This window comes from Idiotropiscis lumnitzeri, chromosome 3 (genome assembly GCF_059441095.1).
Source record: "Idiotropiscis lumnitzeri isolate Australia: NSW breed Sydney's pygmy pipehorse chromosome 3, RoL_Ilum_1.0, whole genome shotgun sequence".
Lineage (NCBI taxonomy): Eukaryota > Metazoa > Chordata > Actinopteri > Syngnathiformes > Syngnathidae > Idiotropiscis > Idiotropiscis lumnitzeri.
In genome coordinates, this window is record NC_142393.1 from 18,359,267 (window position 1) to 18,386,853 (window position 27,587).

The 27,587-nt window shown below is 41.7% G+C and overlaps 1 protein-coding gene across 18 annotated transcripts in view; it reads left to right on the plus strand.

The window, feature by feature from the left end:
- kif1b (kinesin family member 1B) overlaps window positions 1-27,255 on the plus strand; it is a 51,507-nt gene extending 24,252 nt beyond the window's left edge. For 3 of the 18 annotated variants that reach the window (XM_088290138.1, XM_088290142.1, XM_088290140.1), the window contains 39 exons: window positions 941-1,152; window positions 1,813-1,892; window positions 2,106-2,181; window positions 2,386-2,439; window positions 3,186-3,248; window positions 3,463-3,542; window positions 4,009-4,115; window positions 4,204-4,287; window positions 4,381-4,561; window positions 4,641-4,713; window positions 10,892-10,997; window positions 11,872-12,020; window positions 12,478-12,656; window positions 12,740-12,880; window positions 13,936-14,187; window positions 15,310-15,428; window positions 15,557-15,642; window positions 15,844-15,973; window positions 16,231-16,384; window positions 16,636-16,726; window positions 16,809-16,927; window positions 17,035-17,090; window positions 17,240-17,440; window positions 18,406-18,514; window positions 18,746-18,812; window positions 18,932-19,016; window positions 19,207-19,312; window positions 19,584-19,610; window positions 21,022-21,136; window positions 21,226-21,359; window positions 21,448-21,509; window positions 21,613-21,758; window positions 21,857-22,117; window positions 22,716-22,787; window positions 22,860-22,981; window positions 23,119-23,271; window positions 23,394-23,586; window positions 24,405-24,523; window positions 24,618-27,255. In XM_088290138.1, coding sequence (XP_088146264.1) covers window positions 941-1,152; window positions 1,813-1,892; window positions 2,106-2,181; window positions 2,386-2,439; window positions 3,186-3,248; window positions 3,463-3,542; window positions 4,009-4,115; window positions 4,204-4,287; window positions 4,381-4,561; window positions 4,641-4,713; window positions 10,892-10,997; window positions 11,872-12,020; window positions 12,478-12,656; window positions 12,740-12,880; window positions 13,936-14,187; window positions 15,310-15,428; window positions 15,557-15,642; window positions 15,844-15,973; window positions 16,231-16,384; window positions 16,636-16,726; window positions 16,809-16,927; window positions 17,035-17,090; window positions 17,240-17,440; window positions 18,406-18,514; window positions 18,746-18,812; window positions 18,932-19,016; window positions 19,207-19,312; window positions 19,584-19,610; window positions 21,022-21,136; window positions 21,226-21,359; window positions 21,448-21,509; window positions 21,613-21,758; window positions 21,857-22,117; window positions 22,716-22,787; window positions 22,860-22,981; window positions 23,119-23,271; window positions 23,394-23,586; window positions 24,405-24,523; window positions 24,618-24,660 — 4,607 coding nt within the window. In that variant the 3' untranslated portion in view covers window positions 24,661-27,255. Of the gene's footprint in view, window positions 1-38; window positions 111-940; window positions 1,153-1,812; window positions 1,893-2,105; window positions 2,182-2,385; window positions 2,440-3,185; window positions 3,249-3,462; window positions 3,543-4,008; window positions 4,116-4,203; window positions 4,288-4,380; window positions 4,562-4,640; window positions 4,714-10,891; window positions 10,998-11,871; window positions 12,021-12,477; window positions 12,657-12,739; window positions 12,881-13,935; window positions 14,188-15,309; window positions 15,429-15,556; window positions 15,643-15,843; window positions 15,974-16,230; window positions 16,385-16,635; window positions 16,727-16,808; window positions 16,928-17,034; window positions 17,091-17,239; window positions 17,441-18,405; window positions 18,515-18,745; window positions 18,813-18,931; window positions 19,017-19,206; window positions 19,313-19,583; window positions 19,611-21,021; window positions 21,137-21,225; window positions 21,360-21,447; window positions 21,510-21,612; window positions 21,759-21,856; window positions 22,118-22,715; window positions 22,788-22,859; window positions 22,982-23,118; window positions 23,272-23,393; window positions 23,587-24,404; window positions 24,524-24,617 lie in introns of all 18 variants that reach the window. The other 15 variants (XM_088290150.1, XM_088290152.1, XM_088290149.1 and 12 more) reach the window with 13 other exon arrangements.
- Window positions 27,256-27,587: the final 332 nt, after the last annotated feature.

The window sequence follows — 27,587 nt, forward strand, 5'->3', positions numbered from 1 at the left end:
TTGTATTTATTTATTTTCTTACTAATCGTCCACTGCAGGTGACACTGCTCAAAGCTTTAGAATGCCACTGCTCAGTTGTCAAACTGAGGTTCAGAGCTTCAGACCAAAAGGTGCATTAAATCGAAATTCTGTGTTGCCTGATCAGATTCTGCTAACCTAGAGTGAGTAGTTGGTTTGATAGTTTGCACTATGCTGTGTTCCTAACCCTTCTTCCATCATCACCTTTTCATTGTACTAACCTTCCCTGTTCATGTGTTTAAATTGTAAATGAATAAAACAAACATCAAATTCGGCTCTTGTGATGGCCAAAGTTGTGCAGTTAAATAAGTGGCCCTTAATGCAAAAATATTTACATAATACACCTTAATTAAAAAAAGGAAAATTTTCTCTTTCGTTCGATTGACATTTGGACCGATTGTTGTGCTTTTGTCATGATGTGGATGGGTGATAGCTTAAGTGTGTGTGCGTGTGTGGCTGTGTGAGATGAATTGCGGGCTGAACTTTGGCAGCATGTCGTCAAATGGCATTTGCCCTCTGGACCATCTTGCAACCACAATGTGGCGTCTACGCTAACATTGATACAGGGAGAGCAGTTTTTGCACAGACAACTATGAGTACAGTAACAGTTATTTTCCGTGGAGAGGCAAATGCTTTCCACACAGGAAAATCAGATGGAGGAACTAACCCACTGTGTTTGTAGTGAAAACTGCTTCACTGTAGCTATTACGATGTGCGCTTGTCTTAACCCGTTGGTACAATGTGTGTCTCACATTGGTCTTCCCTCCTTTTGTCCCCCTCTCTTCCCTGTCTCAATTTCCCCCTCTCTCCTGATTTTGCATTTCATTTCTTTCATTTAATGTTTTGTCACCCCTCCATCCCGTCCTGGCCCATTTTTCTCTCTATTGTCGTCGTCTCTCTTTCCCTCTTGCTGTCGGCTCAGACCTCAAAGACATTCAGAACAATAAGAATAGATACTTGATAGCCTCAGAGAACCAACGCCCTGGCCATTTCTCCACAGCCCCTATTGGTTCCCTGACAGCCTCTCCATCCTCTGGCTCACTGTGCAGCCAGGGGGCCCTGCAGTCGGTCACCAGCATTCAGGAGCGTATCATGTCCACCCCCGGGGGAGAGGAAGCTATTGAAAGACTCAAGGTAACGTTGGCCTGTGTGGGTTACATCATGCCACTGAAGTCCAAAAGTCAGAGAGGAATGGTTTTTCCATTTAATTTAATTTTTTTATTTTTTGTAAAACACACTTATAATGCTTTCTTGGTTGAGCAGTAGACATTTATGAATACAATAGTGATGTATCAGATAAACATAATTTACGGGCATTCATAAACTTAGCCCATGTATTATAAATCGTACTCAAATTAAATATGAATATTCATGTTAGGCCATCTCAAAGCACCAGTAATTTCCCATCAATCTAATACCGCTCATTTGACTGTTGATAGAGCAGTGTAACCAACCAACCGTTAGAAGCTGCAGTTGCCATGACAACCACCGGGCCCACTCTGTCTGTTATCCACTGACGTCAATCCCGAACGCAGATATGGAGGAAAGTGGACAAAAATAGCACCTGTGTAATTCCGCTTTAGCTCCAGGAGTGAGGCACATACTAGTCAAAGGCGACCACGGATGTTAATTTTAGTGTTTGTGATCCCACCGCTTGCTCTATGATCCATTTGTAAACATGACATTACATATAGAAGTACAATATAAACCGCCATGTGTGTTTAAGGGTTTCTTAACAACTCTAGAAGAACAGATGAGTAACACGGGTTTACACTTTGACTTTTGTTTTTTTAGGAATCCGAAAAGATCATCGCAGAGCTCAATGAAACCTGGGAAGAGAAGCTGCGAAAGACCGAGGCAATCCGCATGGAGAGGTCGCTATCACATAGACACATACCAGACAGTCCATTGTCAGTCCACCAACGGAGCATGCTAAGCTAAATTCTATTGGATCTTTAGTGCCATTATCCTCAACATATCCTGCACATGATGACTTTTTATCCCTTGTCTCTTATCAATACAAATTTATTCTGTTTGCCATAGTGCAACACACAAAGATTATAGAACCTGCTGCGCCTTCTTTACAGGGAGGCATTACTTGCAGAAATGGGCGTAGCAATCCGCGAAGATGGAGGCACTTTGGGGGTGTTCTCGCCTAAAAAGGTAGGCCAGTCATCATCATGCACAGACACAGAATGAGTTTTCTTGACGGGGAATTTTGTGACTAAGCTCCCTTCCTCCTTTGTGTTATCGTGTTCTACAAGTTCTACCCTCCATGCACCATCTCAAGTTGTTTCTTTTAATGTTGTCTTTTATTGCTTTGTCTTTGTCCCTACGCGTGATAATTTGCCTTCTTCATGTACTCAGCTCAGCCGTGCAAGTCCATTTGACGAACAGTTTGATTGTTTTTCCAACAAGAAGGTTTGTCCATTTGTCCCAAGTTAGCAGACCAAGTGAAATTCCTGAGTCATTCCCTTAGGAAGTGCAGTTGCTTTCTGTCCTGCCCTCTCTTTGTACATTGTGGATTGTCGCTTGAAACAAACAAACAAACAAATAATCTTGTAATTGCTTCTGCTAACTTTGAAGAGGAAATTTCTAATAAACTAGTGTAATGATCCCATTTTCCACTGCGTTGTAGCGACTCATCTCCACAAGCCTCTACAAGCTATGAAGGCTTTTCCATTGACAAAGTCCAGGTACTATGAAGTACCTGGTCAGCTTTACCTTCATTAGCTTCCTGCTATTATGCCCTAGCTCCGGATATTCCATTATTATGCTCCTTTGTTCACCGCAGGTTCCACTTTTCTGTAGTGGTTGTCTTTCGTCTAATAAAATGTTTCTCCTTGCTCTAGCTAGTAGCTACATTCTGAGTAGTTGTACTCCTTTGTACTTAAAGTGGTCAGTGTGGTTAGGTTTTTCCAGTTTCCCGGAGAACTATTTTGAAGTGCGAAACGAGCCACCTCAAATTGAGACAAGTAGAATTGAGTTTCACCACACCTGTGTCGTGGAAAAGCCCTTGTCCTGACTTTACGTTTGCTTCTTGAGCACAAAAGTCATAGTTGGAGTGCTGTGCAATTAACTGTAATTGTTTGTTTTCCGATTTGTGTTCACATTCATTTGTCTTCATTCTTTTTTTTTCTCTCATTCACTGCTGCTCCATTGGTTAGCATTTCAATGAGAAGCCTTGTGATCTCTATACAGACTTTAATGGGGTCTTCTCCCCAAAGAAGGTTGGTTGTTTTACAGAGAACTGTGTTGTGGTAACACCAATTAATCAGACAGAAATGTCATTTATAAGCAATGTTTGATAGAAAACTGTCCACCTAATGTGCCCGATTTACATTTTAGTGAGGATAAGCAGTTCAGATAATGAATGGATTTATGTTGTTATAATTCTGTGTCATAGTTACCAGTAACTGTTTCTTTGTCATATCACTCCTGTAGACTCCTCACCTGGTTAACCTGAATGAAGATCCCCTCATGTCTGAGTGTCTACTCTACTACATCAAAGACGGAATTACAAGGTAAATTACATTTTATTAGTGATCTTGAAACGCGGGAAAAAGCTTTGGGATAGTTCCCAAATCTAAAATAATGGGCAGCTATCATACATGCATTCTGCCTGCTACTTAATATAGTGTTCCGTAAAAGGTGTGAAACATCTTGCCCGTTTCATATTTCCCTATTCTAACTAACCAAGTTAGAGCACTTACTCATTTTTTTTAATGCCACTTAATAGATGTACCATTCTTGTATGTCATTTTATACAAAAAAAAACCATTGTTTTGGCGAATGGAAACAAAAAAAAAATCATCATCCCTTTAGTAAATAAGTAAATAATAAATTATCAACTGGCTATAAAAGCATAGAAGCAAATTAATAACATTCAGGAATACTAGTGAGCAGAAGTTGATAGCCGAAGCTGTTTTTTACAGAAATGCCTGTCCATGCAATGCAAGAGAATAAAATTGGCCTCTGTGACGTTTTCAGGGTGGGACAAGCTGATGCTGAAAGACGGCAGGATATCGTCTTAAGTGGTGCTCATATCAAAGAGGAGCACTGTATTTTCCGCAGTGAGAGGAATGCCAATGGAAATGGTAAAACCCCTTCCTATTAATTGGATGCATAAAAATGAACTTTTACAGAATGGGCTCCTAATTATTACTTGGTGTGTTTCTGCTGAAGTTATCGTCATGCTTGTGCCCTGTGAGGGATCAGAGACTTACGTCAATGGCAAGCGTGTTGAGGACTCAATCCAGCTGCGTTCTGGTATGTTCAATTAAATTCACCACTTACAATTAAAAAAAAAAGAACTAAATCAAGAAATTGCAATGCTCGTTTGTTCCACTTGCACTATTTTAGGAAACCGTATAATTATGGGAAAGAACCACGTGTTCCGCTTCAACCACCCCGAGCAAGCCAGGGCGGAAAGGGAGAAAACGCCGTCGGCCGAGACCCCTGTGGAGCCAGTGGACTGGACGTTCGCTCAGCGAGAGCTGCTGGAGAAACAGGGTATTGACATGAAGCAGGAGATGGAGAAAAGGTGATGCTTTCAATTAAATTCAAATCATGTAAAGTTACTGTATCATGCATTTGTCAAAGCTGACCATGTTTTGGTTTAGGCTGACTGAAATGGAAATCCTTTACAAAAAGGAGAAGGAAGAAGCAGATCAACTTCTTGAGCAGCAGAGACTGGTAGGTTCAAAGCAGCTTGTGTTCCTACAAACCTACAATTGAGATTGAGTGTTTATTTTTTTTACAATTAATTTCTTGGTATACAGTTGCAAGTGAATGCTGAGTGGGTTGAAGCATAGTGTGTAGGATGCTTTCTGTGCATTTGTTGTCACAGCTAAAGGTAGTTTTCTGAGTGATGCAGGAAACTTGTCATTTGTATGCGAGAGGTTTGAGTTGTTTCTAGTCAATTTGCAATTGCTAAATTGCCAATTACTAAATGCTGCTGTGTGTGTGTGCACCAGTGCATGTCTATTTTTCTTGCATGGAAACTTTGTTTGGAAGCAGATGAGCTTTCAACTGATGTTCTCAAACAAATTAAAGGACTGAATTAGATTGTGAAGCTTTCTCCTCTTTCCAAAACCCCTTTTGCCACTTCTCTTCTATGTTCTTTAGTGTACCTTTGAATCTTGCAAAGCAGCAGGTACTAAGTAGGGATGGGCATTTTACAAAATTTTATTGATTGACTGAAGGGATAAAGTGATCATCAATGACGGATTATCCATTGTTATTTTTTTGTGATTTTTTTTGTTGTTTTTATGGGATGGGAGAATATACTTCTTGAGTACTCTGGCCATGTTTCAATGTGAGTGTTTCATTGAGCAGTATAATGCTGCGGAGATCTGCGTGGATGTTGCTCATTATACTATTGCTTACGTCATGTTCTCCTCCTCTGAGAATTCAGTGCCTCTGCTGGTTGTCACAAAGGTGTCGACTCCATTTTACCTCTATTGTTTCAAGAAACCATTTATCACCAATCAGCCCACCAATTTTTTAATGATCAATTCAATCAAATAATCATCATGTCCATCCCTAGTCTAAGGCGTGTCTAAATTTGATGAAAAAAAAAAAAACATACGGATATTGTTAGTATGCAAGCATATTTCTATAAATGGAGGCTGCTTTTGCATGGTTCACGTTAATTGCATGTATTCTTAACTCATTCATTGCTGGCTGTTGACTCAGTTGCGGGGTTTGCTGTTGAGCTAGTTGACCCTTTAGGTGGCTGTAAATTTGCTTTGAGTCGTTCTAAATTTCTTGCTTTGATTTTCATCTCATCAATGCAGTTGCTATCATGTGCACTGCATTGTGATAGCAAAAACTCTTCTAGTAGTTTTTGGCAGTGACAATGTGGTTTCTCACTGACTTCTTTGACCAACTGTGTTTGCAAATGTGATGCCGGTGTTAGCGCAGTGAGGGCGCACCTCACTAACATTATCACTTCTCACAGCTGAATTAGTGAATCGGCAAACCTACAGCATCATCTCAGAGCAGCAGGTTTTACAGTCCAAACTCCCAGCGACAGAACATTTTTAGTACAGTTTAGTGGTTCACAGATTCTGTAGCAAGCAAGACCTAAAACTCTACATAAAACTACACTAATGGTTGTGATCTGTAATGTTTTTTGTCTACCTAAATGAGAAACTGCATTATTTTTCCAACTAACCTTTCTTGTAGTGAATTAACACCTACCTTCACCAAGCCTGTCCTCTCTCTTCTGGCTTTCTGATCAGCTCCAAGAACACGCTCTTCTAACTCTCAGCTAATACTTAAGACACTCAAACCCTGTGGACTGAATGGGGAGAGCTTCCAAATCCAAGAATGTTCATGCATGCCTGCCACAACTAGCACGTGTGGGGCCCAACAACTCAAATATGAAGAGGAATTTGGCGAAACCATACAGATCAGCTTTAATCGGCAGCTTCTGTCCTCTGTTGAGATTTCGTTGCTCATTGTGATAAGCATAATCAATTTTTACTTTTAATATCAATATGCAACGTTGGGAGCAATATTGTTTGATAGCACGTCAATTGAATTTTCAAACTCATTTACATTTTTTCGTGCCAACTTATCTTACTTTTCATCAGAGGTTCTAATAAAAGACAGATTCAAAATACAAGAAAGTCAATGGAAGCCACTGTTTACTTGTTTTTATTGTAAATATAATTTCATTGTAATCTGGTGCACGTTGCCATACATCTGTTAAAGTTTGGATGTATGCAAATTATTTAGATAACATTGTTTGGCTGCATTAGTCCCCTCCCTAAAATCTGATCATGAAAATGAAAATTAAAGTACTACCATTTGAAGTTCCCATGTTGCATATTCATACATTTGTATTCGTCTTTATTTAAAAAGCATCCTTCATCCTTTCTTTGATTTCTCATTGTAATTTCTCCTTTTTTGGGGGGACCATTTGGTTTGTTTTCTATGTTGTTCTCTCAAGGATGGCGACTCTGATAGTGGGGATGACTCAGATAAGAGGTCTTGCGAGGAGAGCTGGAGACTGATCACCTCCTTGAGGGAAAAGCTGCCCCCCAGCAAACTCCAAACCATAGTGAAAAAGTGTGGATTACCCAGCAGCGGTAAGAGAAGAGAGCCCGTAAAAATGTACCAGATCCCTCAACGGCGCCGCATCACCAAGGACTCCAAGTGGGTGACCATCTCAGACTTGAAGATCCAGGCCGTCAAAGAAATCTGCTATGAGGTAGCGCTCAATGATTTCCGCCACACACGTCAGGAAATCGAAGCGCTGGCCATCGTGAAGATGAAGGAGCTTTGCGCGAGCTACAGCAAGAAGGACCCCAATGAGCGGGACTCATGGAGGGCGGTGGCTCGGGATGTTTGGGACACCGTGGGAGTTGGTGATGAGCGCATTGAAGATGTCATCACCAATGGGTCTCGAGCAGGTGGGGTTGTCATGGATGAGCTAAAGGTGCACATTGATAAGCTGGAAGACATCTTGCACGAGGTCAAGAAACAGAACAACATGAAGGACGAGGAGATCCGAGCTCTCAGGAATAAGATGGTGAAAATGGAAAAAGTCCTTCCACTTATCACCCCCGAGGGTCCAGAGAGACCTCCCGGCACAGACCCTCCTTCTAGCACAGTGAGTACACCAAGCCCCCAGCCGCCTGTGCCTGACACATCTGATGCGGAAAATGGGGAGTCCCAAGCAGGCCTCAGCATAGGAGATGACTCAACCTTAAAACGAGGCCACGCGCGTTGGATACGTCAAGAGCAGCTACGCCTTAAGAGCCTCCAGCAACAAGAGATCTCCAAGCAGCTCCGCCGACATACCGGACCCCACCGGTTTATACCCCCAGAAGATCGCAAGCTACGTTTCCCCTTCAAAAGTAACCCCAAACACCGCAACTCGTGGAGCCCTGGTACCCATATCATTATAACAGATGAGAAGGTGATCGAACTAAAAGTCCCAAAAGAAGCTGTTGAGGAAGAAGATGCTGAAAACCAGGATGCTGATGTACAGTCTCAGGAAAAGATAGCGGCTTCCATCGTAGAAGTCACGCCCCCGTTGCCAAGTCCATCAGTCCAGCGCCGAAACAAACATTTTGAGCAGGGACTAAACCAGGGTCAGAGACCTAACTATAGGAACAACTACCATCAACATCCCCATGAACGAGGCCGCAGCAACTCTTTTAACCTCCGCCAGCGTTCCTCAGGTTCCACTGAGTACCTGCAGCAGCCCGAAGCCAACCGGAGGCACACGCAGGCCTTCTACCAGCCTCGCCACTTTCAGAACCAGCCTTCATATCCCCAGCCTCACCTCCAACAACCGTGCCACTATAATAGCGCAATGTATATCGATGCAGGCTTCAATGCCTACCAGCAGTACCATCAGCCCGAGCATGCTAATCAGCCAATCAACTTTCAGGTACCTCCCCGCATCCGCAGGCAAATGTCAGCCCCCAATCTGAAAGCCAGCAGAGAGACGGCGGTTTAGAAGTTTGAACTGAAACCTTTTTACCGGGCAAAAACATTACAGATCACAACTGAGCATAAAAAGACTTGTTGGTTGATCCAAAAGTTGATAAAAAGTTTTATAAAAATGAAATTGTATCATGGGCATATTACGATTGTATTATGCTGTTTTATCACACTACCCATGCCTTGCTCACTGTTCATTTTTCAGCCGATGTGACAATTCATCAATCATCTTTTGATTTGCCAAATGAATCTTGGTTGATTTTCAGTGTTTACATAGTTGCCATTTACTTGTCGCTTTTATCTTTTCATCATTTTAGCCAATACAGATGTGTTGCTGCCGAACACACACTTTGGAAACAAAATGAATTTCTTCCCATCGACCATATAACCGAGTATTAGGATTGGGTGCAAACGTTTTACTCTGTTGTGAATGCCATTGAACCTCGATTTGAATACATGATGCATTTTTAATGTTTTAACATTGACGATGGAATAGCTTAATGCACTATTCTGCTGTGAGGCTGCCTATAAAAAGTGTTCAATCAAAGTAGAATTTAGAAATGTGGCCTTTTGATGTCCAATTTTCACTAATTGTGTTTTACAGCCGTTGTATTACATAGCTATATTTCTATATCCTTAGTATGCTGCTTGATTTCAATTTTGTTGGGTGGATGTAGTCATAGTTTCCAAAGACCTGCCTTAAAATGTTGGAGGGAAGACAATATTATAATATCAGATGACGGCCTTTAATCAACCTTCACTTACTCTATGAAAACAACCCCACTGTTTTAACTAGTGCCTGTTTTATTAGCAGCAAGTCTGCCTATCAATGCATTTATGCCTAAAACCAGAACCTTTAGTTATTTTCTTTTATTACTATATGGCCTTAATATACTTTAGGAAAAATCCAAAACACTGCATAATGGGAGACTCTGACTAATAATGTTTTTACATTTTCTTATTTTTACTTATCTATGCTGTAATAAAGACTGAATGATATAGCACAGGCTTATGCAACCCATGTAGTCAACCTGACCTGCGCTGACGATCTTTTACATGCAACTCATTGAATCACTCATAAATGTGTCATTCAAGGTGGCTTATTTAATGTTTGCATTGGTGCACATGGCAGCCAGGTAAGCTGGAATGTTCTGTACACTAAATCCAATGTACAGTGTACTGTACTTTTTGACATGAACCGTACAGGTATGTATGTGTTAAGTGTTATTTCAAAGCGTCTGGTGTACATCTGCTGTTGGAATTTGCATAATCAAAGTGCCTCATGGTGGTCATGCACAAAACTGTGTTCAAGTATTTTGTGACAATGTACGTACCTTTTGGAACCATATCGTTCAGAGGGTTTAAAAGTATATACTGTATCTTGTGTTGTCAGATGTTTATTACTGTAATAAATTGATGAGCTCCAAACACATGCATGTGTTATAAATGGGAAGCATGCTGCAACATTTTACAGCCGACGTCTGATTTGTAATGTCACACTCGTGATTGTCACAGACAGGCATCGATTTACAGGCTTTGCAACCTATGACGTCGGTTCAACATAAGCTATTGTACAATATGTTCAGCCTGAGAAATTCTTCAACACAGTGAGCAGAAATGGTAAGAGAAGCCCGAATTTATGAAAAAGACATTAAGAAGATCAGAAGTAGATTACATCAGCTGCAATTTTTGGTTGTCCCATTCAACTGTCAAAAAATGTAGCCTCCGCTAAGCATCACCCCAATTTAGTTGTGACAAAATGCGGTCACGTGCAAATGCTTGAATTGTTAAGCCGTCCTTAGTAAGTAAAAGTGGTCTAGAAAATGAATGGATGGCTGCTCTGTTTTGAATATCACCACTTAATCACAAAATGCATTATTCTTGGGAATTATTTGCCAATTCCATCAACACATCTCCTACTTCCTTTTAATTAGCAATCATGAAACTGTCTGTCACCAATGTTATTTGATCAAGTTTTAGGTTCATTGGCAGCATCTTTGAAGAATTAGGTCTTCGTTAAATGTTGGACTGTGTGAGAATATGTCATTTGTTGGGAGGATGTCAGCAGGGTGGTGGTCAAATACAAATGAAAAGGCTTCATTGTCTTCCCTCAAGACACTGGACAAAGACGATGAGGTCACCAGGACTGGAGGCAGTGTGGCTCTCATGATGATGACGACGATGACGATGGCGCCCCTTCATTGGATTACAGCAGAACTTGTGCTTGTGCAGGACCTCACGTCTTCTCCTCCAGATGTTGTTCCCCTAACATGCAATTGTTTTAAAAAGCGATTAGTATCGAAACGTTAATACGGCATCAAGCTGTAGTTCTGACTGCTATATATTGTAAGCTCGTTATGCAGCTCATCCAAATTTGTCTATGTGCTCTTTCCTCTTTGCTGTGCTTGTCTAGGTATATGAGAGCAAACTACAGGAGCTTCAGAAACAGGTTGAGACTCGTTCTTTGGTTGCCGAAACGCCCGATGAGGAAGAGCTCGAGGAGGAAGAGGAAGAGGAAGGTTTGTATTGGAACCATTGATTCCTAAGCGGCTCTTTTTCTTATTCAGTCAGTGTAAGTCATAAATTATTAAATAAAATAGTCCACATCTTAGCAGGTTTTGCAAATTCCACATAGTCACTGAATTCACTTGGAATACCGGTATAAACATCTGAGCACGACTGTACACAAGTAGAGACGATGTTTTTTGTTTTTTGTACAGGTTTTCTATATATGCAAGGATGCAAATAAATTATTTGCAACTAAAATAAAAACAGTTTCTCTTCAAAATAAACGATGAATAAAGCTAATTACATTTTCGCAGCAAAAGCTGTTTTTTCCACATTCTGGTGTGCGACGATCCAATTCATGTACATCATTGCATTTATCATTCTCAGTAAATGTTTTAAAACCATCAACTTACTACAGTTTGCTCTTGTTTTGGTTCTGAATGTGAAGATGGACTTTGGTGACCATTCAGTGCAGGGGTGGATCTAGTCTAGTAGGGTACAGGGACGATGGACACCCCCAAATGTCCAAAAATATATAATTGCTTTTTGGACTGATTTTAGCATGTTTAATTCATTAAAGTTGAAGGCCATTGCATTTGTATGAATGTGGCACACAATGGAAAAAGTTTGTACGCCCTTGATTTACAGTACTTGTAACTTTGCGTTTGACTGTAGACCAGTCCAGGGTGTTCAGCACACTCGTGACCTTAATGAGGACAAGCGGTTTACAAAATGGATGCATGGATGGACAGACTCATCCCTCACTGCATTGCAAAGAAATTTGTCTTAAAACAATTGCTTCTAGTCGGACAACTTATCCCATAGGTATTCTCTGTACTTTCTGTCCCCCATCTTACTAAACACATTTTTCCTGGCATCCCACAGTGCCCTGGACTCAGCATGAGTTCAACCTGGCTCAGTGGGCCTTCAGGAAGTGGAGGTTCCACCAGTTCACATCGCTCCGTGACCAGTTGTGGGGAAATGCCGTCTACTTGAAGGAGGCCAACGCCATTAGTGTGGAACTAAAGAAAAAAGTAAGGAAACTCTCTTGACTTCACATTACCCTCTTTCAAAAAAAAAAAAACATTCAAAGAGTTAAAGGAATATGTTGTGTAAACAGTCGTTAATTGCACTCCAAAATGTTGTTCCCTGTGTACGCAGTATGTAATTTTGTATACATAATAACCTTAATTGTTCAAATCATCCAGGATTGTTAAGTTAAATTTGCCACAAATGCTGATTTTCTCATCAGGGGGCGGTTGTGTGGTTCGGGTTCAACAAGTGAGGGTGGGCATAGCAATTTTAATAGGATTAGGGCATTTCCTCGAGACTGAGTGAAATGTACTGCGTTCATGACAAAGTGGCTCATCAAAGGCAGCACAGCTGTGGCGCGTTGGATTCTTTCAAAAACAGTACACCTCAGTCATAAAAGCCATTCCCCCGTTTTCAACACACACATTTCAGATCTCATTCCTGTCTTCGATCTTTCAGGTCCAGTTCCAATTTGTTTTGCTGACGGACACCTTGTACTCGCCACTGCCCCCGGAGCTCTTACCACCAGAACCAGAAAAAGAGCGTAACTCTAGGCCTTTCCCTCGCACGGTGGTGGCCGTTGAGGTTCAGGACCTGAAAAATGGAGCCACACACTACTGGTCCCTTGAGAAACTCAAGTAAGGATCGTCACGCATCGTGAACTCCCTTTGGTAGGTTCTGCTTATAAATATCCATTCTTTATCTTGTCATCGTTTTACAGGCAGCGTCTGGAACAGATGAGGGAGATGTATGACCGGGCGGGAGAAATGGCTTCCACGCATCAGGAAGACTGTGGGGAAGGCACTTTGACAGGAAATGACCCCTTCTATGATCGCTTCCATTGGTTTAAGCTTGTGGGGAGGTATGTAAAAGTCCAGTAAAAATACATACATAGACCTTTAATGTTCACCGCTCATTTGAATTTTGTCAAAATTATTGACTTGAAATGAAGAGATGACTTTTGTGTTTGTGGCCATTTATTTCATATCAGCTTTTGTGATCCCTTTATTTGATTTGTGTCATTTACTTGAATCAATTTCATTTGTCATACAAGGTTACCTTTTTTTGTTTCCCCCAACATGTAGTGATATCCATGTTTCACCATTTATGTTTGTCGTTCTCACAAAAACTCATTGTATTTATTGCATTTATTTATTTTATGTTTTGTTCATAAACAAGTATTGTTTTGTTTGGTGTTTTGGTTTTCATGTCCTGACTCATGGTTTATTCATTTGACCCGTGTTTGTATTTCTACATTGTCAATGTATTTATCTTTTCTGTCACTCAATATTTTTATTTCCTTTGTCATTTTGATGTAACGCACTACAATTTGAAAACATAGCGCTGTGTGTTATTTTGTATTCCGCTGGCATCGGGCGGAATCCTCATATCTCAAAAATCATCACTTTTCAGGGGACCCCAAAAACAAAATTTTTGTTCAACCATTATGATTGCATTTGTGGAAATGACACTCACATGGTCACGTGGTCTGACCAATGTGAAAAATAATTGACCAATTTATGAGCTAGGAGCTTCGGCCCGATGGCAGCCTTTTGCTCCTCCGACATAACTGAGAATGGTTTGTAATCATTTATCTCTCTCTCTCTCAAAAAAAAGAAAAGAAAGAGAATCATTACTTCTTTTGCGGTGCTGTTGCCGCTTGTGGTACCCCTTCTATATTGAATTGAAGCAGTCGTCGTGTGCAGGAAGAATTCTCAAGTTGGTGGAAGGAGCAAATGCTGAATTTATTATTGGAATTCAAATATAATGATATGATATTCATGTTTATTCATATTTCATTCTGTGGAAAGTTTAAATGGCCTTCCTGAATCGGCCGTTCCATTTGGCTGTAGACGTTTCTTTCATTGTTACTTGGTTTTGTTTGGTGCCAATGTTGCCGTCCAACTCATCTCGCAGCTCCCCCATCTTCCACGGTTGCGTAAATGAGCATCTGACCGAACGCACGCCCTCGCCCACCTTCTCCACCACCGACTCTGAAATCACTGAGCTGGCGGACGAGCGGCAGAGCGAGATGTCCGACTTGATGGACGACGAGGCGTTTGTCGACGACACCAGCTCAGATGCCGGCACGGAAGAGGGCTCGGATATCTTCAGCGATGGCCAGGACCCCTTCTATGACCGCTCCCCCTGGTTCATCCTGGTGGGAAGGTTGGTGACTGGAGGTGGCTTTTCCATGCGATGCACACGCAGGCTGACACAGCATTCAGGACGTATGCTGCTTTGGTTAGGTGGTTTGTTGCTTTGGGTTTTGGTGAGGGAGGAATGCCATACAAACTAAGTATACCAGACCAACATTTAAAAAAGTTACAACAAATAATACTGATGGAGTTCATACCCTGGGATTGTATCATCTAAAGAAGCCTGCCACAGCCAATGGTCTGAGAAAAGTTTCAGATGGTATTCTGAGCTACTTTCAAAGATAAAAATTGAATCTGTGTGGTCGTAATGAGATCTGATTAGTCACCCCACTGCAGCCTGCTGTGCAAGACTTGCTTTTCTTTGGGAGTAAAAAAAAAAGCCACCATGCTTTTCTCTTCCCTCCCCCCCTCCTCCCACTGTGATGTGTCATTCCTTGTCACCATGGTAACACTGATTGTATTAACTCCCATCTGTTAATGATGTTTGTCATTTTGTTTTATTAATCTCCTTAATCCTATTTCAGTTAATGTTTCATTTGTTTGTTTTAACATGTGTTTGTTTATGTTGTAGGTATTAACTGAGTTTATTTTCATTTAAAAAGTTGTTGCTGTTTTATTTGAAAAAAAAAAAAAACCTTCATAGGCACAGTTTGTAACAGAGTGCGATGACAAAGTGGGCCAATCTCGGAGCAACACAGACAGTCTGTGTCACGTTGACTTCAGACATTTTTCAGATGAATATCACTCCTTTTCCACTGGCCTTGAGAGCCCCTGCTAGAAGAAGCGTCCAGAAATGGAGGCACTGGAGATAGTGTGGGCCACCAGGGAAGCAGGACAACAAATCATTTTTGCCAAAACAAAATGTCAACATATGCAAGAGGAATGTGGCACATTTTTACAATCTTCCACACTGTGTCACCACTCTGTCATATTATAATAATAAATGGGTAGCAAAAAGGGGTGCTAAGGCTTTTTGCCATTTTTTTTCCACAGTTTCCACAATATTGTAAAATAAAAATGTAGTCGATACAGTAAGCTTTAAGAACTGTTAAAATCACCAAAGTTGGAATTAAATGCATTCAACGCAGCACTGCAGCAGATTTGACATTTATTCTTTCATTTCCACTTGTAGAGCTTTTGTGTACCTGAGCAACCTGCTATACCCCGTACCACTGGTTCATCGTGTTGCCATAGTAACAGAGAAAGGAGACGTGCGAGGTTTCCTGCGTGTTGGAGTTCAGGCTATAGCCGGTGAGTAATGAGAATCTCCAAAAAGCACGCTTGTGTACTTGTGCTATATTCTGCTTGATTACATTTTGTATTCATCTAAAAAGTCCCCAAAATATCTAAGAGGATAATGTGTCTCTGTCTCTCTGTAGCTGATGAGGAGGCCCCAGACTACGGGTCTGGAGTAAGACAATCGGGAACTGCCAAGATATCCTTTGACAATGACTACTTCAAAAAAGTAAGTCCAGAGGCTGATGGAAACGCTTGTAGTATTTTAAGACACATCTTTGCTGAGTCTACAGATGTGGTCATACTAATGCTGAACTACATTTTAAAATCATTGCTTTATGTTTATTTCATAATGGCTTTCTATTGATAAAAGTGTACTAGCTATTTCGGCTAGAGGTTACCCTCTTCCCTTTTTTTTTTATTCCGTCAGAATGATTTCCCATCGACAGTTATGACCCACTCTGGTTTGTCCCTGGAAGAGCTGCGCATTGTGGAGGGCCAGGGTCAAAGTTCAGAGGTCATCACCCCCTCGGAGGAGCTCAACAGAATCAATGACATGGGTATGTCTGCCAGACCTTTACCCCTTGGCAGATGGTCCGGTTCGATGCAAAACAGGGCTTTTGCGAAGGAAGCTTTTGCAGTCTGGGAATTTGTACCAAAGTAGCTATAACACTAGTCAACACTACAAATCACAAGTTTTGTTCCGTGGCTAAACGTTAAAATTTATTGCTTTAAGCTGACAATGTGAATGCAGATTCAAACTGCAGTGGGTCGTTTCTTGTGACTCCAAACACAAACCATGGCCCTGCTCTTTCAGACCTCAAGCTGGGAAACATCCCCGAGACCAAGCTGCCTTGTGGTGACAGTCTACCGGGCCAGTTGGAGATTGGCAGCACCTTCACCTTCCGTGTGACCGTGCTCCAGACCACTGGCGTCCCACCAGAGTATGCTGATATCTTCTGCCAGTTCAAGTGAGTCCTCAATTTTTAAATCATGGAAATTTATCTATATGGTAGGAGAGAGGGAAAAAAATTGCAGATTAGTGCAACAGATGATCAACACTTTACATAGAGCGCATTTTGTACCTACCACCCACCAGCAGTATCTTATCCGCAACTCCACTGGCCATCTCATACCCTTTGTTTAATGCGTAATATAAATGTAAAGAAGGAAAGGTAGTCATTGCAAGTGATGCACTGACATATAATTTGATTTTCTTCAGTTTCCTGCATCGTCATGATGAAGCTTTTTCCACCGAGCCCTTGAAAAACACGGGCAAGGGCGCTCCTTTGGCTTTTTATCATGTCCAAAATGTAAGTTTATTTTCATGGTATATCTGAGCCAGTGAGCACCCACCCAGTTTTGACTACTTCTCTCTATTTACTTCCTGAGCAGATTTCAGTTGAGGTGACAGAGTCCTTCATTGAGTACATCAAGACCAAGCCCATCGTGTTTGAGGTTTTTGGCCACTATCAGCAGCACCCGCTACATCTCCATGGCCAGGACCTCATCAGGTGTGTATGGATGTAATGTCCTGAAATTGGATCAGTTGTACTCAACTAAAATGTGCTGTTCGAGGGTGTTGGCTTTGGTTTAAAGTCCTTCCCATATGTTTCCACAGTCCTCCAACACCATCCAGGAAGTACTATCCTATTCCAATGCCCCTGTCTAAACCTGGTAAGGTGTTTACTTCCATGGCACCATACATTGAAGCCTGTCACAGTCCTTCTCGTTTACCTTATCAGCATGCTTCTTATTTCCTTCCATTTGTCTTTCATTTCTCGCTTCCATCGGATTTTCTTGCACGCGATACATTTCGACCCCAGACCATACTCGTAAGATAGAGTTGCTCCGCTATCTGATGAGCGGCTATGTGAACGTCAAGGTGCTGGACACTCTGTCCGAGCACGCCAATGCCTTGGCCTCCTCCGCTGTGGCCAGCCTGGAGGACGAAGCTGACCAGCTCTCGCACTTCCCCTTCCTCTCGGTGCTTGACGACCCCGTGTTTATTGTGCCCAGGCACCATGGTTGGTACAGCGGGCAGTGAAATAGCTGATGTTCCAGGCACTAGTTTCTTTTGTTTGGCTGATTAGACTAGCGCTGTACTTTTCCCCTTTTGTCACTGCAGGTGATGGCACAATGCGTCTCTGCAGTGCTGTGATGTGTCATGTACCTTGCTGCAGGTCCGTTTAGTCCTCTCCCTCCCTCTAGTCAACACTCCAGTTGTTTACTAATGACCCCAGCCTCCCAACCGCAGTCCAGTCTGTTGCATTTGCTTCATCGTAGAGCGAAATAATGTAAGCTTTTATACATGCGGATGCAGAGCAGCTGCTGTAGATCGGATTGAAACACCGTGCTCAAATGAAAGGAAACGCATACTGTAGCTGTTTGTTTTTAAATCAGGATTCTGTCAGCAGTGGAATAATCTTTCATTGAGCTCATCATAGCAAGTCTGATGGGATTGTATGTCAATGTCAAAGACGTGTCATATTATACAAGTACATTCCGTACCGGTTCCATTCAAGTAAATGGGTGTGATCATCGCCTTTCAGTACATCCCCATTTTTTGTCTTTATTCTCACCCACGTCCTCTTTCTATAGCAATCTGTGTCTTCCTTGACGGACACTCAAAGTTTTTTATAAATTTAAAAAAAGTGATACATTATAACATATTGTGTGGGGAGCCTCAGAACACGATACATGCTCACACAGTTCACATTGCAGGGAGTCTGTATCGTGACGAGCTCAATGTGCGTGGATGAGTGTCCAATTGTCATTTTTTTGGGCAATGTTCGGGTGCTAGTCACGCTCATAAGCATCGTGCAGTGTGCGCTGGCTCTAAGATAATGGCCCTGTATCACTTTTGACAGCGCATGCATTTTACAGTTGTCATTCCAACCTTAAGGCTTATCAGGCCAACTGTAGTTTCCTTCTAACCTTTACTTTTCCAGAGTTTTTATTTTGACCTAATGTTCATTTGTGTATGTATCAGTCCCAGCCACCAAGTTGAACACAATCACCAAGTCCAACCTGGGCCAGTGTGTCAGCAAATACGACCTACTCGTCTGGTTTGAAATCAGCGAGCTGGAGCCCACAGGAGAGTGAGTTTCTGCACGCACCTGTTATATTTAAGTAGAGACAAATGCAGTTAATTCGGTACATCAATGCAGTGACACTGACACATGTGTCCTCTCAAGGGACAAAGTGGTATTACCGGTACTTGACATTGTTATCTTATTCATACTCAAACTTCACATGTTTAGTTTAGCTATTTTTTTATATTGTAAATTTATGATTGTCTGAGTTCTGTTTGACCTCTGACCTCTCTACAGGTACATTCCTGCTATAGTGGATCACAGTGGAGCGCTGCTTTGCCATGGCACATACCTGCTGCACCAGGTACCCGAGATGCTTGCTCTTTCCATTCAACTCTACGGTGTCTCATTGCAGAGTTTGAGCCGACATCAATTCCGATTTTCATAAAAATGATGCTAAGCTGCTGTCATGTTATGCTGTAGGGAATCCAGCGGCGAATCACTGTGACTCTAATCCACGAGAAGGGGAGCGAGCTGCACTGGAAAGATGTTCGCGAGCTGGTTGTTGGTGAGTGAGCAGTGCATCAGATGTTGTATTGGTAGTTCTTCAATGGTGGGGCAAAAAAAACAAAACAACAACAAAAAAACGAACATAACAGTTAATTTCATGCAATAGAACATACTGCCCGTACCAAATCCATCAGCGATTTTGGGAGGGTGGTAAATTTGATCTGTTGGGTCATTCTGTGTCCCACCAGGTCGTATTAGGAACAAGGCTGAAGTGGAGGATGGCGCTGCTGATGCCGTCTTGTCCCTCAACATCATTTCTGCCAAGAACATCAAATCTTCCCACAACTCTAACAGGTAAATTCAATACAGAACTTTAATGAAAAAAAAAGTTCATACTCAAAAGTTTTTATATTTAATCACATCTCACACTGAGATGTAGTTCTGTATTTACTCTCGATTATTACAGTGTGTAAAGAGTAGGAGTATGTTTGAATGCTTTCTACTGGATGTTTTGGACTCTCCGCATGACCATTGATTTGCTCCATTGTTGCTTGACTCTTTGTGCTTCTCTTTTTTTCTGTGCATTCGTCCATCCCGCTGCTGCTGGACTCTTGATTGTGCTCAGGCTGTCTATTGATAAGGATATTGATAGGTACTAGTGTCTGGAGTACATATGGTTCCTTCTCTGAAAGAACTTTATGCTTCTCTTTAGTCCAATAGATTGGTAGAATTCAGTTCCTTGACTGTATGTTGCCTTTATTTGTAATTCATGCCCACTGAACAGCAAAACTATTACAATATACTCTGCCTGGCCGAAGAAAAAGTTCAAGTAACCCATCCTGACATAATTCACATACATTCATAGTGATATTATTTTCAATGTGTACAAAGAATGGCCTAATTTCTGTCCAATGGTGAATGTGGACTCTTTTTCTTTGGAGGTGGCTTGTTTTTGGCCAGGCAAGGTATACTCAAATATCGGTGACCTCTTGTAAAGTCAACCCTTTGTTATGTACTCATTTTTAATTTTGTCACTCTCACTTCAAAAACACTTGCACCAACCTTGCAAATGATCTTTAGTCCTATTTCAAGATCGGTGAGGCAGTTGAATGTGCGTGTGCGTGTGTGTCTACTGGTACATTATGAAATATTTTCTGTTCTCTGATCCTTTTGGGGTAAAAATACATTTGTGGATTTTTAATCTGCAGCATTTGCCTTTTAAGCAAAGGTGAGTCGAGTTCGACCAGCTGCTACCATGTGGCAGACAGACAGCACCCTCTTCTGCCAATGGCGACAAATAAACTCTGAAATTTCTCGCCAAAACAAAGACAGTTTAGATGTTATCTTAGAAGACGTCTTTCACAAGTGGAATCGCCTTATTTAAGTGGTGTGTACAACTTACCTTGTTAAGTTTAAATACATTAATAATTAAATTATTGTTTTAAATCTTCCCATCACTATTGTGCTATTATTCGAAGAGACCAGTGGGCCACTCAAGTTGTCCTTGAAGCTTACTTGTACCCACTGGCACCTTTTTTTTTCTTAAGGCAATGTACATTAATAAGAGCGTAATGTCTCATTTTGCTCACTCCTCCGTGCCTACCTTCTCGCTGGGAAGGAGGGAAAAAAAGTTAATTGGGGGAATTTAACTTCAAAGAGGCACATTATTTATTTACCTATGCAAGTTGCCACTCAGTATTAGCGGTTATACTTTTTCAAACCACGGTAAAAGTCAAACGGGTAATTAGTCCATCAGTCACTCAGAAAGCTTGCTAAACTTTCTAACACTGTATTGCTATGTCCCGTTGTGTCATCGAGCTCTCAGCTCAGTGCCTTTCCTACATCATGTTGTGACTTTAGAAAGATGTGACTTCCACTTCACGGCACAGTGTCAATGTCAAGTTCCGTTGGTGTCAACTCCCAATATGACACTCCCCATAGCTGCGTTTTGTCTTTTATTTTTGACAGTTAGCAACCTTACCCCGTCACCTCTTTTTAAAGCACTGACTAAATGACGGGGAGTTGTGCTGGCATTTTGTGCTTATTGTTTTGCTTTCCTGCAGGACTTTCTACCGCTTTGAGGCAGTGTGGGACAGCTCCCTGCACAACTCCCTCCTGCTGAACCGAGTTACTCCTTACGGAGAGAAGATCTACATGACTCTGTCGGCATATCTGGAGGTCTGCTTCTGCTCTTCTGTCTTGTATCGCCATGGAATTATCTGTATATTTACTAGTTGTGAAATGTGCCACGCGTGTCCTCTTTGCAGCTGGACCATTGCATCCAGCCTGCTATCATCACCAAAGACATCTGCATGGTCTTTTACTCTCGAGATGCCAAGATTTCACCTCCCCGTTCGCTCAGGAACCTTTTCGGGAGTGGTTATTCGAAAACCCCTGACTGGTACGGCCGCCGGCCACTTTACTCTTACCAAAATTAGGTATTTACGTGACAGTCAGACTTATGACTTTGCTGCTCTGTTTATTCACAGCAACCGTGTTACCGGAATCTACGAGTTGAGTTTGTGCAAGATGTCCGATTCTGGGAGTCCAGGTGAGCTTTGTGACATGATGATGTTGAAGTACAAGTGTTGTGAAAAATGCTCCAGAACTGTCACGTGGATCGTCTCATGGAGCGTGTCGATCTTGGTTTGCAGGCATGCAACGCCGAAGGAGGAAAGTTTTGGATACATCCGTGGCATATGTGCGTGGTGAGGAGAACCTGGCAGGTTGGAGGCCGAGAGGAGACAGTCTCATCCTGGAGCACCAATGGGAGCTGGAGAAAATGGAGCAGCTGCACGAGGTGCTGTCCAAATCAAATTAATCTGCAAGCTGAGGAAATAAATACTGTATGTTGTGAGGGTGTTTGAATTACACCTGTTTCTTCTTTTGCTCATCTAGGTGGAGAAGACCCGCCACCTCCTCCTACTGAGAGACAAACTAGGAGAATCGGCTCCCGTGGGATCGGCGCCAACCACCAAGTCCCTAAGCGAGTTGCTATCTCCAAGCATGAGCTCGGGCAGCTTGTCCACCTCCACGTCCATCTCCTCGCAGATCTCCAGTACCACTTTTGAAAGCGCCATCACGCCCAGTGAGAGCAGCGGCTACGACTCCGCTGACATCGAGAGCCTGGTTGATCGTGAGAAGGAGCTGGCCACTAAGGTGACAGCAAATTCCTGAATATACGACGGTTATTTATATTATTAAATATACGACACTTTTTTTTTTTTGCATTCTTTTTTGACAGCAGAAAGAATTTTCATACTTTTTGTCATCTTTATTCCGATAAATATTACATTCCTGATAATTCCCCTAACAATTACCTTAAAGTCTAAACATTCTGAAGTAACGCTACCCTGATGAAACAAATGCTTGTGACGATGTCTTTTCGTTGAGGTTTCTTCAAGGTTGCAATGCCGTTCGCCTGGCATTTGCAAACAGCTTTTCTTGTCGCAATGACATTTTTTACATTTTCAAAAATATGACATGTGCGGTATACTTACGAACCACTCTGACGCCATCCTGTCATTAAGTATTGAGCCCTCTTGATGCAGTCAGAAGGAATGAGAGGATTTTAAATCATTTGTTGGCCTTTACGGAAAGCACCTGTAGATGCAATTTCTTCAAGTTCAACCAAAAAAGGACAAATTCCGCATGATCAATACCTTTAAATAATTAAAAATCAACCCTGCCTATTCCAAGCAAACACACACTTTTACTGAGCTGTGCGCTGATGATTATCAATCTGTTTCCCTTGTAGTGCCTCCGCCTCCTGACTCATACATTCAACAGCGAATACAACCAGTTGGTGAGCAGCATCAGCGACTGCAAGGTGAGACCACCGTCACGTCCCGAGACTGACGTCTCAGTATACGCTGTCTTCAATGTCCGTCTCTCCTGTCAGCTCTCTGACATCTCGCCAATGGGACGTGACCTCTCCGTGACCAGCTTCAGCAGTGCCACGCTCACCCCTTCCTCTACCTGCCCTTCTCTCTCCGACTCCCGCTGTGGTTCTGTGGATCAGAAGTAAATCTTTCATTCAGTCTGCAGTTAGCATAGCTTTTTTTTTTCAAATCATTTCAATAACTTCTGTCATAGTCAGGGTCACGTTTGCATTCATAAGACTGTAAGCCTTTTTTTTAACTGGTGTACTTCTCCCCAAGGACTCCAGAGAACTGTTCCCGTGCATCCAGCCCATCCTGCTCAGACTATGAAAACTTCCCCATGGTTCCCACCTTGGAGGCATCTTACCTCGCACGTGCGGGGAAGAACGAATTCCTCAACTTGGTGCCTGATATTGAAGAAATGAGGCCGGGGTGAGAGCTGCTGCACGCCCCTGACTAAATCGGAAATGTTTATGTGAAGTGATAAATCTTTGATTCACAAATCACTCGTGGAGAAAATCAGACCTTCATCTTTTACTTTCTCTCCCTATTAGATCTGTCGTGTCCAAGAAGGGTTTCTTAAGCTTCATGGAGCCACGCTCCAACTCGTGGGTCAAGCACTTTGTGGTCGTGCGCCGACCTTACGTCTTCATCTACAACAGCGACAAGGACCCGGTGGAGCGGGGGGTCCTTAACCTTTCGACAGCGCAAGTGGAATACAGTGAAGACCAGCAGGCTATGCTCAAGGTACGTCATTCACGAGGAAGCACTTCAGCAATGGTTCGCAAACTTTTTATGCAACCTCAAAAAAATACTTAGCGCCGAGCACATTCGAGATTAAATTCCCAAGTGTAATTTCATTATCCTTAAAAATGTTAAATTGGTTATGCTAGGGTCTCAAAATTGCCAAACAGTTTGAAATTTTCTTTGTAAAGTAGATTTGACAAATTTGTAATTATTGTTTTACATTCAGAATTATAGAAGTTACAATGAGCGGAACCACCACCTCAAAAAATGAAACCATTGTCATATATAGTTTTCTTTTCTTAATTACTCATTGGATATTTAAAACAACTACCAAGCATGCTTTATAAACCCGTTTATCTTAATGCAAACAAAACAAAATGACATTCACATCCCCATTCATAGGTCAGTGTCGCAATTTTATAACTCTTTAAACAACAGATATTTGAACACAAACATAGCAACACGGATAATATAATAATACTCACCAGCATATATTCTTCATCATCTGCAAAGAACAACTAATAAAACTGAAGCTTACTGCGCTTAGTTATGGCGAGTAGATTTTCTCTCCAGAGTCCAGACACTTATTAATTTCTCTGATATTTTGTTGTGCAAAGATGGATATGCGCTACTTTTGGGTGGTTCCAGCTAAGCTTCTGTGAAAAGTGTACTCGGTCATTCAAGCACTTAATTCCGGTGTCATCACAATTACATGTCAATCTTAGTTTAGCAGTTTTGGAGTGAGGTTTCAGGGAGGCCAGAACTCACTGATTTCAATGCAAAAAAAAAATTATAAATAATATTTTTTTCTTGCATAGACACCCAACACGTTTGCTGTGTGCACAAAGCACAGAGGAATCCTCCTGCAGGCCAACAATGAGAAAGACATGAACGACTGGCTGTACGCATTCAACCCTCTGCTCGCGGGAACGATAAGGTCACACTCAGCACTTTGTTTTTCTTTCATGCTTGACTTTTGAATGAAAACGTCGTTGCTCACAGTCTGCTTTGCTCACCACGTTTCCCCACAGGTCCAAGCTGGCGAGAAGGCGTAGTGGCCTCATCAAGAACTGAAGTGGATACCACAAGCTCTATTCTTTCTAAACGCTTTTGAACATACCAAGTGTTAATAGCTATTAATCAATTGTGATTCTTGACAGTTTTCTCTTGTAAGTAGACCTGTGGCTTAACGTCTCCTTCCTTGCGATTTCTGTCCTCCTCAGATTTTTTTGCGTTTCGGTTTATTCACGACAAGGTCTGATTTTGTTCTGCTTTGCTGTCATTCGAGTCCCTAACTAGTAGCATGTCGTGATAGTCTACTCGTGTGCACGTTTCTGCCGAAAACGTTTCTCGGGTCACTCATTTTCTGTTTGCCAATCATCTGTGAAAATGTCTCCCGGTGTTACTTGTCACCCAGTTTTTATTCATTTTGTTTTTTATTGCATGATAACTGAAGCAGTCCTCAGGAGAACACCCAGTTTGCTTACTGAAACGCCAACAAAAAAATGGGATTAAATCATGAAGGGAAAATATAGATCTCCAAGGGATGCATCTGCTCTACGCAAAGCAACACGCGTTGAAGAACAATTGCTGCTACTGTAGTCTCTTGTAGTCTTTCATAAGAGTTGCTTCAGGTTTCTGCCTCGTCCTAACCTATAAGACGCTAGGCGCCCTTCTCGCTCTCCAATGGCCTTTAGAAAACACACTTACATAACAAACAGCGTGTTTAGGATCTCATCTTAGTGAGGACAGCAATGGACCTTCTCCATGCTGTAGCCAGACCCCCGTGTACATAACCCTGCTGTCAGGCCAGCTCTCTGTGAACGGATGCATATTTGATTCCTCACATGAGCAGGACACACAGGGAGATGATCTTAGGATGTTTTAACGTGTGCTCCAGGGGTGGGGAACCAATACGCCCCATGAGAGCATTCCCTCCCCGTACAATTCTAAATGCAGGCAAAACCTCAGAGAAAATATAAAAATATATGTATATGCATATATTTATGTATCACGTAACGCTCACCTGCTAATAATACACAATGCTAAAAATGTTCTAATATTTTCACTCTAAACGGCCCCTGATAGGAAAAAGGTTCCCCACTCCTGATAGACCCACACAGACTCGAGCCTTTTTGGTTCTCCGCATGTTTTTCATGGTTGTCAAATGACGGAAGGATGAATCTGCGTGCATTCGACATCCACTCAACGTCACTGTGTCAACACCATGTGTTCTAATCAGTTTCTCTTCACAGTCTGCAATGTGCTCTTTTTAGTTGCTATTAACTTGTTTTGTATTATGGTTTTAATAATTTGATAAGGTTGTTTTCTATGAAATGTAACAGGGCATTTGTTTTTATTTTTGAGCCAGCTGCATTAGTGTTTTAACCTTATTGTTTTGCACGTGTACACTATAGCAAGACAAGGGCCGAAATGCACATATCGAGGCGACACTGGATGGCTGTTACACAAAAGCGTTATTAGAACGAAAGTATATTCAAGGGACAAAATACACAAGTACTTTAAAATCTGCTCTGTGGAGCTCTTGCTCGACTCATTTTGGTGCCTCCGTTGTGACGAGTGAGCATGATGTGGTTGGTACAGATGGGTGATTGTAAACTCTGGCCAGCCAACCAGTAGTTTCCCCTTGTACGAGATGAATACGTTTACATGAAATGAAGGTGAACAGAGGCATCAAAACGTCTTATTTGCTCCCAATAGATGAGATCTCAAACGTTATCCGCTACATTTTTTTTTCCTCAGGTCAGCCAACCTGCTGGTCAACAAATTATGTTTGATGACTTTTGAGAATTTTGTAGTCTCTTTCACTTCGTGTGGAGATGTTTTTGAATTCCTTATATTTCTTTTGCCAGATCAGATGTTTTCCACCTGTGTGGCTAATTTGCAGAATTCTCATTCTTTGGAGTGTCTATTTATTGTTTGCAATGTACATATTAGTTTGCAGTTCTTTGCACATATTAAAAAAAAAAAGTTCAACTAACTGATGAAAATCTGCACGGTTTAGTTGCTCTTGAACCAAATGATGTGGCGTGGCAGTACTTTCGTGAACGTCCAGTTCACTCGTGATGGGGGAAAAAAAGAACCGAAATGAAGCTTGCTGTTCCTTGCTGGGCACAGTTGGTTCCATTTGTGCATTCTTTTTTTCTTTCGAAAAGGGATTCGAGTGAAAGTCTGCCTACTCGTACTTGCCAGCCATGTAAATTCTAACCATATTAGGTTTTTATTGTATCTTATATCAGGGATTAAAATATGAAGTAGCTTATGATATCTAAGATGACTAATTCTTATTTGTTGCTTCTGTCTTCACCTCGACACATTTCCGTTGATGCCTTTTAAACAGAACAAGCGTTCCCTCGGACAATTATCAGTTAACCCTTTGGAGTCACCAAACGTTTCAAACAGAAAAGGCAAACATTAACGTTGTACATTATTTGTTTTTGTTTCCATACTTATTTTGTAAATATCTGTGTTGTATGGAGCTTGAATTAAAATGTAAATATGTTTACTGTATTTGTAATAATTATAATCCATTCGCTGTATAGCATAGATGTGTCATGCAGATATCCTAATAACTGTGTATGGTAAACCTGCACCATTGGTCTGTCTAGTGAATGAGGAAACAATAAAAGTGCTAACAGGCAAGAACAAGTGAGGCCTGTTTGTCTTGTTCCGGGTGCTGCGTGTGTGCTTGTACCAGCGGTTCTCATGTTTGATTTGCAATGAATGAATACATCCTATAGTTTTAAACACCTGCATACATTTATATGTGGACTACTCCCACCCACTGGCTTCAATTTTCTCAATTAAAAGCGCTGATATGATTAGGACATATCACATACAACTGCTAGATGCTGGCTTTTAAGTCCTAATTCAGTGATTCTCAATTATTTTCCGTCACAACTTAAAGAAGAAAAGATTTTGCGCTCTCCCAACTCTCCACGGTGATGAGAAGCAATATCATTTGTTTATAAAATTGATAG